Genomic DNA, 13,277 nt, shown 5'->3' with positions numbered 1-13,277 from the left:
GTGCTGGACTCCAGGAATAAAGTTGAATTGAAAGCAAAACAGACTTCCTGGGCAGCCTGGGCGGCTCAGCAGTTTAGTGCTGCCTTCAGCCCAGGGCGTGATCCTGGAGACCCGGGATCGAGTCCCAAGTCAGGCTCCCTGCATGGAGCCTGCTTCTCTTCTGTGTCTCTGCCTCTCTCTCTCCTTCTCTCTCTCTCCGTCTCTCATGAATAAGTAAATAAATTCTAAAAAAAAAAAAAAAAAAAAAAAAAAAAGAGCCTTCCTGCTTCCTGTAGCCCAGCTTTGAGTCATCTGGGTGGCACGGAAGATCTCAGACTTTGCAACTGGAAAGTAGGCACTTGGAAAAAGCAAACAGAAACCCTTTCTGGAGAGAGAGAGAGAGCATTATTTTAAACCTAAAATCATTTCTACAATTTTTCTTTTTTTTAAGATTTATTTATTGATTAATTTATTTATTTTAGAGAGAGAGCATGAGCATGAGCAGGGGGAAGGGCAGAGGGAGAGGGAGAGAGAGAATCTCAACCAGACTCCCCCCTGAGTGCAGAGCCCACCAGGCAGAGGGAGACATCATGACCCTGAGATCATGACCTGAGCTGAAACCAAGAGTCAGCCCCCTAACCAACCGAGCCACCCAGATATCCCTCTACAAACAATTTTTCAAATACAATTTTGGATACAGAGAAAACCAAGTACAGACCGAGATATGATAATGTAAACAAGAATCAGCAAAACCCACAGAAAATAGAAACAGAATTACATGGTCTCCAGATATTGGCACTGATCGGATTCTGAAATAATTAGCTTACTGTGTTCCAGGAAATAAAATACAGGATTGAAGATTTCAGTAGGGAACTAAAACTATTTCTTACAAGAGATAGCAGAATTTTAAAAGAATCAATAAAAGTCCTCAAACTGAAAATACAATGACTGAAATTAACAACACAGTGGATGGATTCTCTTTTTTACCAGATTAGACCTTGCTGAAGAAAGAAATAAAGAACTTAAAAATAAATCAGAAGAAGAATTCCAGAATTGCAGAAAGAGGGAAAAGGCTGGAAAATATAAACACTGTAGAAGAGATATAGCAGAGACTGTTCCACACAGTGTCTGGCATCGATTTAAGTGGACTCTGAAATTGCACAAAAGTGGAGCAAAAGCAGTATCAGAAGAGATAACAGCTGAAATTTTTCCAAAACCAATGTAAGACATTGATCCACAGATCGAGAATAAAATTAAATAGATTTGGCAGGGAAGAGAGAAAGAAAGGATTACTTTTTTAAAAAGTCAAACACGACTCCGAGATTTCCCGCTCCAGCAGCAGAGCGCTGGGTTTAGCAGAGCTAAGAAACAGAGAAGGAAGAACAGGTGCATTGGAGGGCAGGAGGAGGCTGAAAAAGAAACAGTACATTCCAGTTTTTACCTGTTGAACTTAACATCCATGCAGGGATGACGAATGTGCCATGATTTCTGGCATAATTTTTTTTGGTCGTGTTTAGGAGTCTCCAACACTTACATTCTTTCAAAAGGTCCAGTCAGACATTTCTTATCTCAAGAATCCAACACTCTTAGGCCTTCCCTTCCCTTCTGCTGAATCTATGACTTACCTCCAAGGGTGGACCTACAAATGGAGATTTGCAGCAAAACATCCACAGACTTGAACATTCCATCTTGCCTGGTATTCAAATGTAATTATCTGTGCCATGCAACCTTTGCAAAACCCATCACAACAAAACATGTTTTCATTGTTAACACCATGATCCAGGGCTCTATTTTTTTTTCTTTCTTTAATATTAGAAAGACAAGTTACAGGCACCCTAAATGCTTTGATTTCTCAAAATGTGGGATTTCTACATAGGACATTGAGTTTAAATGGTGGAGTAAATACAACTTTGTATTGCAATCTACAATATTACCTTAAGGATTATCATGAGTTCTTTTAATAGTTACTTGACTTTATTAACAGAAGAAAAAATAAAACACTGGCTACCATAAATTTCTCTTTCTCTCTCTAATTTTTTTTTTTTTTTTTACTTAGAAAACAGCACGATTTTCACAATAAAGTCTATGGCTAATGGATGAAAAGTATATAGCTTGATTTCTTTTCAAATGAAAAGTTGAAAGGCTGCAAGATGATAATGATGATGATGGTTCATGTTTGTTGAGCACTTTCTACATGCCAGGAACTGTTCTATGGGAATACATACATTCACTCATTAAAGAGATTTAAAGATATATGATAAAAAATTATATACCAATGACATATAGAATATTATTTACTAGAGAGTCAGGCAATTCTTTCTTTCTTTCAGAATTGTTCTTTTTTTAAAAATACACTGCAACTCTGCTGGTACAATTAGGGACCAGACATGTATATGGGAGAACTTACAAAAAAAAAAAAAAAAACACTCTATGATAATAAGTTACAAGCAAATCTATAATTTTTCTTTGACATTATATTTTTCTTCTGAAAGTAGAAATAAAATTTTCAAAACCAATGAACAGGGAAATAACTTTATTTTCAAACAATCCTTTACATGCCAGCTTTAAATTTTGAAATACCATTAGATTTTAAAATATATCCAGAGAGTATCCATGGTATTGCCTTATATGACCAAAGATGAATTTTTCAACATTAGCTATGGGTCTAGTTGCCACAGGTGCTTTCATACATGCTTTCATTTCATTTCCCTGGATAATTACTATTGTGGTTTTTCCCCAGTAACATTCCAAATAAAGCCATTAGGAACACTTCAATCATAGTTGTGCATGGTTTGATCAAACTTCTAAATATCACCAGCAGAAATGGCTAAAGATATACATTTTTTAAACCAGAAGACTCTTCCAAGAGAATTTCACCTAATAAAACACATGAATCAACTTCTTAAATTACTAAATGTCCTAAAGATCTATAAGTAATCTGGGACATTATTTATTTAACTACATTCTTGATATCATGAAGGGTCAAAATTTAGTCAAGCCCTTGCTTTCTTCTCAGCCATTCTAGACATCAGATGCCTGAAAATTTATCTATCTTACTTACCTTTTTTCCTTTTTCTTTTCTTTCTCCTTTCTTGTTTTTTGTTTGTTTTGTTTTGTTTTGTTTTAACATTTTACATTTTAACCTCTCTCCAAACCCAGGATCTTTTAATCCAGCCCCTCGTAAAATGGCGATGCTTTCACATCAACCCAAATGTTTCCCATCCTCCATGCTTTCCAAAATAAGATATTATCCCCAAGACAACCCTCTCCAGTGTCAGTTTTCATTATTTAAAAAAAAAAAAAAAAAAAAAAAAGTCTTCTCTACATTGAGGTGGAAAGTTCTTCCCTGAAACTGCCACCTATTCTGTACCCCTCCAATCTCAGCCCTGGCCCTTGGGCAATTCAGTATCTTGTTGCTTTAGCTTCCTTAATTGTAAAATGACGACAAGAAACGTATGTCACAGTGGTGTGGAAATTAAGTAAGAACGCTTCTAAAGCACCTGGCACAATGCAGGGCCTCCCTGAGCAGTAGCCTTTCCTGGGAATAGGAAATGCTCTTCTGCATGGATGCCCTCAGAAATGTAGTGAGAGCTAATGTTTTCTCTGCTCCAGGCCAAATACGGACAGTTCCTTCAATTTTTCTTTGAACAGCATGGTATTATCTCCCTTATTCTTCTAGTCATTCTTTTCTGAATAAGTTCAATTCTTAAAGAATTCTTTGAGAAGAGTCAACTGCCAATCCAAAAAAATTATATATTTATCCCCATTTTTTCAACTGAGAGCAAGCTCTATGCCCGTTAAGTGTCATTGCAAGATAATATTTTTCCTTTCTTTCTCTGTTGCTGATTAGATCTCCTCTTCTCCCCCCTCCTACCTCCAGTGTTCACATATTTGACCCTCTGGCAAGCTGGGCTACAGGGAAGGCAATAGGTATGGATACTTTCTGGTTCTAAGGTAAGGAGAGATGAAAGTGCCCCTCAGACATTAGGCTGTGTCTGAAAAGCTTCCCTCTTCATTCTGGTGGGATGTCAGCTCTTCCTCATCGAGAGTCACTCCCCTCTGTCCTCTCCATTTCTTCTGGACTTCACAATTCTGGGTGGTGGCACCATAAGACATCTTCTTATTGGGGCTCGCAAAACTCTCGTGGTTGAGTTCTGTCTCCTCCGCTAATTCATCCTGGTCAATAATTCCACACTTCTCCTCAGAGAGATTCTCAGGGTCAGCCCACTCCTGTTTCTCCCCGGAAGCGAAGACTCCATAGAAGATCACACCACTGTAGTGCACCAGGGCGGCTATAAGGAACACATTCTGCCATTCCTCCCGGGTCTAAACAAGGAAATAGAGTACCAGCTAATGGGTTTTAACCAAAAATAGGGATTAACAGTTTGTTCTAGAGGCTTCCACTGGGACAAAATCTCCTGCCTACACCCAAAGGCAATGCTATACTTCTAGGGAAGGCATGTGTCAGAAGCATGCCCAGGAGCCAAGCAGAATTAGAGTGTTTAAAAAATAAAGTTAAAACTACAATGAATGTGCATTTTTTTAATTTAGAAAAATACTTTTTAAAATAAACAATATGTAAAAATATATGCAGCACCATTCACAGGTCTTTTAAATATACAAATGGGATTTCCGTTCATATGGTAGGTTACATTAAATTTGCTTTAGGAACCCACCATTTTAAATATCAGAGGTCTCCTTCTTGTTTACCATTGGATACATAACAATATTTCAACTGTGAAAATGCTCACTCTTGACTGTCAGTAGCTTATTTATAATCTAATTTTCTGTATAAAATACAGTAAATCAAAAAATGATGGAAATTTGGGTTTAAAGTTGGGTGAAATTAATATCTGAAATTTAGTGGTCATGTTACCCATACCATCATCTCATGAACAGAGAGGGAAAACCTGGATCCTCTGCCTATAAAATCCCCAAAACCCATCTTCCTTTTCTATTAAAAAAAAAGAAAAATTAACTTATATATTTGTTCCAAGAAGCTGGTAGAATTTCTGGAATCATATTAGTAATAGGCAATCCAACTAAGAAAAAATTGGGTAAAAACTCCATAGAATCAAAAAATTCTTATTTGTGGAAAGCAGCATCCTGAAATCTTTTTAGTGACAGAGACTAAGAAACCATGTGGCCTGTGGTTGAACTCCGGCTAGATCTGGGATCCTCCTCTACTACCCACCCTTGTCTAAATGCACAAGGCTCCATAATGACTGAGAGCCCTGCCTTTGTAAGTTCTCCAGTAAGGCCATTAATGTCTTGTTCATTTTCTTCACAATAAGGAAGTATAACAGTACTAATATCTCTAACTAGAACATGCTAAGTAATAGGTGGAAATGGGCTATAAAGTTTAATTACTTAGAATTATAAAACAATCTTGGGTAAATTATTTATCCTGAGTTGATCACAACAGTTTCTTCCTCGTGCCTCTAAACCGTCCCGATGATGTTCATTTCACCTCCTCCCCCATACACACTGCTTTTACTTCTCAGTTGAGGAAATGTGGAACCAAACATCAATCAGCCCTATTACTATCAATAAACAATAGTGAAAAGAAGAAGAAGAAGAAGAAAGAAGAAGAAAGAAGAAGAAGAAGAAGAAGAAGAAGAAGAAGAAGAAGAAGAAGAAGAAGAAGAAGAAGAAGAGAGAAAAAAGAAGTTCAAATGACTCAGCCAAAGTCAAGGACATACACATTTACAGGATTTATAGGCTGGGGCAGAGCCTTGAGCTCTCAAGTTTGCATAGTACTTCAGTCTCTGATACTGCAACCCATAGCCCCAAAGGAAACCATTACCTTGTGCTTCGTCATTGCACCAACAATAAGGGGACAGACCATTCCAGAAAGGGTTCCCACTCCATTTGAGATCCCCATGAGAATGCTGGCATAACGGGGAGCAATGTCCAGGTGGTTGACGTTAAAACCTACGGTGAAGCCAAAACCTCAAAATCAGAGTCCAGAACATTTTGGGCACTACACAGCTTTTCCCAACTCTCATCAATCTATTTGGTCTCCTCTACCGTATAACTAATGGGTACCTCTCCCAAGGTGGCTACGTTGAGAATCGTCAGGCTTTGTGCATAGCAGAAAAACGTGCTGTGATTGATCAGCAATGGCTCCCATGAACCCTCCATGGGGGATTTATGACACCTATGCTCCTAGGTAGAACTCCAAAATAACAGTGTTTTGGGCAATACTGAAAAAAAATTGACAGGATCACATTTACTCAGAGTAAACAACTGCACCGATTGTTTACAGTGCGATTAGAACCAAATCTGGCCTCATAATACTCTCCCCATCCCGGTCCTCAGCTCACTTCCAAAAGGCCACCAGAGGTAAGCTTATCTTGGTGGCCACATGGCCCAATGGGAAAGATACTTTTCTGATAACAAATATTTGCAAAAACATTGGCAGAACTCCCGTGACCTCCACAAGACTTCCACATCCATACTTGATTTGGAGTCTGTAAAGCTGGTCTTGGATCTCACTTCCAACACTTAAGTAATTTTTAGGCCTTTGTTCTCTCCTCTAACATGGGGGCAAGATGACTACTTAAGTCATAAACAGGGCAGCCCCGGTGGCACAGTGGTTTAGCGCCGCCTGCAGCCCGGGGTATGATGCTGGAGTCCCGGATCGAGTCCCACGACAGGCTTCCTGCATGGAGCCTGCTTCTCCCTCTGCCTGTGTCTCTGCCTCTCTCTCTCTCTCTCTCTCTCTTTCTGAATAAACAAATAAATAAATCTTTAAAAAAAAAGTCATAAAGTTGTGAGTCGAGCCTGGGGGAAGAGGGATGCCAACCAGTGCCACTACCACCACCAGGACACTGCCTGAGGCTGCCGCTGGCTCAGCGTCTCCCTCTCTGAGTATCTTCTCCAAAATGATAACTGTTTATCAAGAGAGAAAAATGAATGGAATGAAGGAAGAGCAGTGAAGGCAGGGGAAGGTGCTAGGTGCTAGGCTCTGAAGGAGGAGGCCACACGCACTGGGACCCAACTCTACTAGTGTTGCTCTTGCTGGGTGAACTTTCTAGAGTCAGATGGACTTGTCTCTGGCAGCTTGATTGAGATGCAAATGTGGACAAAGGATTGAAGTCTTCAGAACCTCTGCTTCTTCATCTACCAGCTGGCATAATCAGTCTTATAAAGTTGTTGTAAGAATTAAGTTAAATAATGGATGTTAAGTCCATGGTACACAGAGGTGAAAACCAATACGAATGGTCCTTATGGGTGGTTATCCATCGGTCTTGTTTACCACTATCTTCCCTGAATTGGCAAAGGGTCTGGTACATGGTACGCACTTGATAAATAATTGTTTAATTATGCATTCGAGCCATTGAAATTACAGCAGGGGATTGTAGGCTTTGTTTATTCATGTTTTTGTTTCCCTTAGCCTTGCTTTTTCATTCTCTATTCTGAGCAAAGAACCTGAAAATAGGATTTAAAAAAAAAAATTTTTTCCCCTAATCTGGCACATTGGTTGTTTTTCCCTAACTCTGATTCAGAGAGAATTTTGAGAAAACCTTTTCTATAATAAATGTACCTTCTCTTTCAGATCAAAGTGTCAGACAATCAGAATATAAAACAGCTGCAAGATTAATTAATCTTACTGTTGATTTGAAAGCGATAAACACTTTATTAGAAAAGAACCCAGAGATAAGAAGCAATTAATATGATTGTTGAGTATTATATTCTGATACAAAGCCTAGGCATCTGCGTTCAGCTAAAGATAATGTGAGAAAAGATTTAGATTTCTAGCTGTGCAATCCTGGTGTTTAGGAGAAAAAAATCTTTGAGAAACCAAGATACTGATAGTTTTTTGTTTTTGTTTTTGTTTTTTGTGGCGGATACAAAACAATCAAAAGCTCACAAGCTAGGAAAGTCTGTCTTCTCTCTACAGGACATTTCTCAGAGCAAGTGTCATCCATCCCTCTATCTTCCTAACCGACCTGTCTCAGCTCTCTTGTTAACAGTCATTTCCCAAATGATCCCAGTCTTCCCCGGCATGTCTATGGTGGCAGATAGCAGATCCTGAGGAATTATCACCCCCAAGTCTATTGTTCCTCCACAGTGCAACTACTGGTCAGGCAAAACTTTTTTCCAATCCTAGCCACTCAAGTTACATAAGCAAGTTGAGTCACCTCTCTGAGCCCTGGTGTCCTCACTGGTAAAATGGATATAGCAATATCCCTCTCATTGTGTTGTCAGGAGCATTAAACAAGATCATGTCAAAAAGTCGCCATCACTGAGGAAGTGCTTTAAAAAAAAAAAAAAAAGTAAATAAATAAATAAATAAAGGCAGGTGCTGTTTTTGGTATATTGCGTTTCTCTCCTGCCCGTGGCATAATTGGTAATCCAGGAACGACATGAACCTAAATATTTCATTATCTCTGGAGACAGGATATGAATCCCTTTTGCAGCACAGTGCTACGGGGGGAAGATGTTCCTCAACATCTGCTGGAAATCAGCTGAATTGCTTTAGAATTTTTGCTGCTCAGAGTGTAGACCCTGGTAGCAGCCACTGCAGCCGCGCTGGGGAGCTCATGAGAGATGCTGAATCTCAGGCCCCGCTTGGAACCTGCTGAATCAGAATCTGCATCTTGCAAGATTGCAGGGTGGTTTGTATGTGCGTCAAAGTTTGAGAAGCCCAAGGTGAAAGTGGGTAATAACTGAACAATCCAATTCACAAGAGTGAATACTTATTAGTCTGGTTGTGCTTCTCGCCCTGGGTAAAGGTTTTCAAATGCTTTATTTCTACTAGAATGTAAACTTTATGAGGACACCATCTGATTTTTTTTCCCCGCTGTAACATCCCTCCTAGTGCAAACAGCCCTGACTTATCCTAGGAAATGCACCCGGGTGCAGAACTACCTCCAGTTCCTGGAGATCTCCCAACAATCCCATGAGGAAACCAGGGCTTGGGATTTTCAATAACTTAGCATTTTTTTCGTTTATGCAGAGCAACGAGTAGAGAGAGGCCTCAAAATCAGGTTTATGCCCCTCCAAGCCCAAGTTCTTAGCTGCATGTTTCTTTTAAAACAGACTTTTCCCCCCTTAATTTCACTGTTGAGCAGCTCTATTTATTTCTAAAAGACCAAGGCTTTATTTTGGGGATGGTTTAAAAAACTATCAGAGGTTCCATATCTTTCTGCCCTGGGATATTCTTACCCTGATCTCTCAGGCAGCCTAGAATAGAAGAAAGAGCAGAGGTTTATAGTCAGCCAGACCTGCACTTTCTTCTCTAGAAAAGGAAAGCTGTGGCGAAGACAAAATCTAAAGAAGCTTTCCACTTAAAACAAAAAACTTTGAATTTTAGGACACTATGTCAAATGACTCTACCACCTGACTTTTGGGCTGATGTTAGCCATTCTCTAGTTCAAAGTGAGGACTGAAAATGTCACAAGAGCCTCTGTGAGGTAAGGTGACCTGGTCCAGAGGCATGAACATGCCCCTTCACCTGGGACACATGCTTATGCCTCTGCCTGTGGCTCAGGGGGGTATCTGCATTTTGTGTCTTTCTCCAAGCAGGGAAGTAGGGACAATCCCAGCTCGACTGGGCTCCCAGGCCTGGTCCTCAGCGATCTTAAAAAGTCAGCCCCACATTATGAAACCGTCTAGCCAGTAACCTGCTCCTTGTGAATGGTCTGGCTACTAAGGGAAAGTGAAACAATATTCCCTTCTCCTTCCTTCCTCCCAAGACTTGCTGAATCTGTAGAAAAAATGGAAAACCAAAGGACACATCACCTGAAATAGCAAAGCCGCTAAATCCTACAGCAAGCACCAGAAAGGAGATGGCCACCCCTTTGGTATGGGAAAAGCCAACCACCAGGAGTAAGGTTGCCTCCATGCCAAAACCTGCAAATGGAAACAGCAAGGGGGAAAAATGTTGTTTTCATGTCATTCGGCTCAGTTCATGAATTTATCAAATGAGAATCTTTTCATATTTCCACAGACCTAAGTTTCTAGTATATACCTGCTGGCACATTGCTCACAACATTACCAGGGGGGTTTCATGACCACATGACTATGCTAATACCAGCTAGGGGTTCCGTGAGCCTTCCAGTGTACAGGTGCACTCTGAATACTGAATGGCTCCAGCATGTTCCAAAGATGCCCCTGGGACAGGGAATCTTTATTATTAGTTGCTCCATGGGTAGTTGCCCCTGCTATTTCTAAACACTAAAACTCTCTCATGTACTGTCAAAGATCCCCCTTTGATTCTATAAGTTATGGCCTCTCACTGAAAAATAGAATGACAACACTCTAATATACGTTGCCAGGAATGACCAGAAAACTGCAGTGAATATCTGAAACAAAAAGCAGCACTTCACTTCTTTTAAAGCATAAGGCAAAAATCCCTCCCTTTCAGAAGTTTGCCAAGCTCTCGGGCCTCTTCATAAAACCATGAGATATTCGCACAGAAGTAGAGCAGGACAAAAGTACTTTCTGTTCCTTTCATTCCAAATAAGTGAATCTGGTACAATAAAAAAAGGGATGTGGAAATTATGAAGATGTTCCTTCTCACAAAACACACACACAGGCACACATACAGACACACACACACACAACTTCAGTCAAGAGCAGACACAAAGATGGTATAAGTGCCATTTCTAGGTATATGAAGTGCCCTGGGAGGTGGAAGGCAATGATGCCTTGTTCTGGAGACTGCTGATTCCAGACACCGCCCACCCGCCCTGTAGTTACCTCAAAGACCACATACTCACATCACACCTCTGTTCCCCTATGTTTTACTTCTAAACAAAGACCACCACCACCACCACATCACCCCCACCATGCTCTCTCTTCTTTAAATTAACCTACCCACCCATGTTTAGAACCTTGTGAATGGTCTGGCTACTGGAGGAAAGTGAAACTATATTCCCTTTTAGAGAATATTTATAGTCAGACTTTAGAGTCAGACAAGCCTGGGCTCAGATTCTATAACCAATCACTAAGTATGTGACCCTAGACATGTCGCTACACCCCTTCAATGCCTCATCCCCCAAAATGGGGCTAATACTGCAACCTTGTTGTACACTAGATTAAACAAAATTGGGAATATAAGGCATCAAATACAGTGCCTGTTACACAAGCACAGCTCAAAAGTCGACCAAAAGTAGGGCACCTGGCTGGTTCTTGATCTTAGGGTTGCAAGTTTGAGCCCCACATTGAGTATAGATTACTTTTTTTATAAAATCTTAAAAAAAAAAAAAAACCCGAAAGTCAAACGTACAAATCTCAGAATCATCTTGGCTACTTCTCACTCTTCCTCAGCTTTCCCACACAAATCTAGGGTATCAAATCTGACCTCTGCTTTCCCCTCTGCCACTGTCTTGTCCTGACCCCATTACCTCTCCCCTGAGCTACCTCAGTAGCTGCTTTAATGGTCTCCCCATCTCTTCCTCCTCTGACCCATTCTCCACATCACTCTCTTCCTAAACCACAAATCTAATCCCTTGACCCTTGGCTTAACTTTCGTCAAGGTTCCACATTATCAGTTTGGTGCAATCAGCCTTCCTCACTATTTCAGTCCAATCTGCAGTACCACCACCCCCAGGCCACATAAGGCCCTCTGTTGTTGTCCCATGGATCCCTGAGCCATTTCCCACTCACAACACGGTTCCACGCCCCTGACGTGTTTCACGGGCTCTTCCTTTGCCCAGGATGCTCTTCTCCAGCTACTTAGTTCTCTTTTTCTAAAGCAACCTTCCTATCCTTTAAAGTCCAGCTCAAATGCGGCCTCCTCTCAGAATCCCCCCCACCCCAGTCAACCCCCCTCCCCCACCAGCCGCCCTTGCTCCCTGCAGGGAGCCCATGCCTCTCCCCTCTCACTCATCTCACAGGACCTTTCAACACTGCTTCCTGAGTCTTAGTTTGTGTTTTGGTCCCCCTACAGGGTACCACGTTCAAGGCAGAGCCCAGCCAGTGTACAGCAGGCATTCAACAAATAATATTTGGTGAATTGATGCAAAGGAAAGGAAATAGGACGCAGAACCAAGACAATTAAGTTGAAACACAAGTGAAAACACTTTCTGTAGACCTTGGTACGTTGCTTACCTTCTGAGCTCATTTTCCCCCACACTGTCAAAGAAACAGGGCAAGCACCAGTAATTCTTTTAGATGGGCATCAAAGAGAATCAGATGATGGGGCCCTGGGGTGGCTCAGTGGCTAAGCTACCAGCTCCCAGTTTCAGTTCCGGTCACCGTCTCAGGTCATAAGATGAAGCCCGGCCTCAGGCTCCATGCTGGGCATGCAGCCTGCTTAACACTCTCTGTCCCTCTGCCCAGCCCCCACACTCCCTAAATGGATGGATGATAGATAGATAGATGATAGATAGATAGATAGATAGATAGATAGATAGATAGATAGATAATGGATAGATAGATAGATGATAGATAAAAAATAAGATCTTCTTTAAAAAATCTTTTAAAGAGAATCAGATGAAACAAAAACAGTAGTGCTTATCCACTGTGGGCTTTATACCACATCTACTCATTAATCAATTTTGTTTCGACGTTTTAAGTCATATATATAAGGAAAAATTGCTAGTGTTTTATATACGAACTGTATGTACTTAAGACTCAACCTGTCTTAAATATCAAGGCATCTGGCTGAAACCTCTTTTATCTTAACACTCTAGGCAAAAGTTGTACCAAAGAATTAAATCCTCCAAAGAATTAGAACAGAGACATTTTGTGAAGAATAAAACTTACAAATGATACACTGGTTCATCTGTAAGGGGTGGGGGGGATGATCTTTGCCAAATAGTAGATTTCCAAAGGGAGAAAAAAAAATTAAGAGCCTAAGTGGTTCTTATCAACAGCGAAAAATGCTACAGATAGGACTGTATGCTTTAGGAGCTTGAGAATAAAATGTGAACTTCAGAGGTGATCAAAAAATCTTGGACGTGAACCTCTTTGGAGCTGACAAGAGAAACAGAACTATGATTTAAAGGTCTGAGAAAAATGTTCGTCTCATATTAAAACAATCTAAAGTTCACACAGGCAACCAATTCAGCCAGACAAGACTTTTTTCTCCCAGTCTCACTTTACACATACTACAGAAGGAAGTACAAGGATTTGACATCTGGTTTTGAAGATCTTGGAGATGTGCCCTGATCGAGAATGAACTAGAACAGAGCTTCATGTCTTAGGTGATCTGTTTGCTTTAAACGATTCTAGCAGCAAACATCCCTATGGAAAGAAAAGGTGACAGACTCCAGAAAATGTGTTATCCTTCTCCGATAAGAAATGTCCTCTATATTTCTTCTCAGAGAACATGAGACCAACTA

General features: G+C 40.6%; 1 protein-coding gene across 3 annotated transcripts in view; it reads right to left on the bottom strand.

Moving 5' to 3' along the window:
- Window positions 1–1,767: 1,767 nt before the first annotated feature.
- SLC17A8 (solute carrier family 17 member 8) overlaps window positions 1,768–13,277 on the bottom strand; it is a 56,945-nt gene continuing 45,435 nt past the window's right edge. For all 3 annotated transcript variants that reach the window (XM_077846017.1, XM_077846015.1, XM_077846016.1), the window contains 3 exons: window positions 9,730–9,840; window positions 5,786–5,913; window positions 1,768–4,305 (listed from right to left, as the gene is read on the bottom strand). In XM_077846017.1, the coding sequence (XP_077702143.1) occupies window positions 3,964–4,305; window positions 5,786–5,913; window positions 9,730–9,840 (581 nt within the window). In that variant the 3' untranslated portion in view covers window positions 1,768–3,963. The remainder of the gene's footprint in view (window positions 4,306–5,785; window positions 5,914–9,729; window positions 9,841–13,277) is intronic.

The sequence above is a fragment of the Canis aureus genome, chromosome 13 (genome assembly GCF_053574225.1).
Source record: "Canis aureus isolate CA01 chromosome 13, VMU_Caureus_v.1.0, whole genome shotgun sequence".
In the NCBI taxonomy this organism is placed as follows: Eukaryota; Metazoa; Chordata; class Mammalia; order Carnivora; family Canidae; genus Canis; species Canis aureus.
This window is presented reverse-complemented; position numbering and strand designations above follow the sequence as displayed.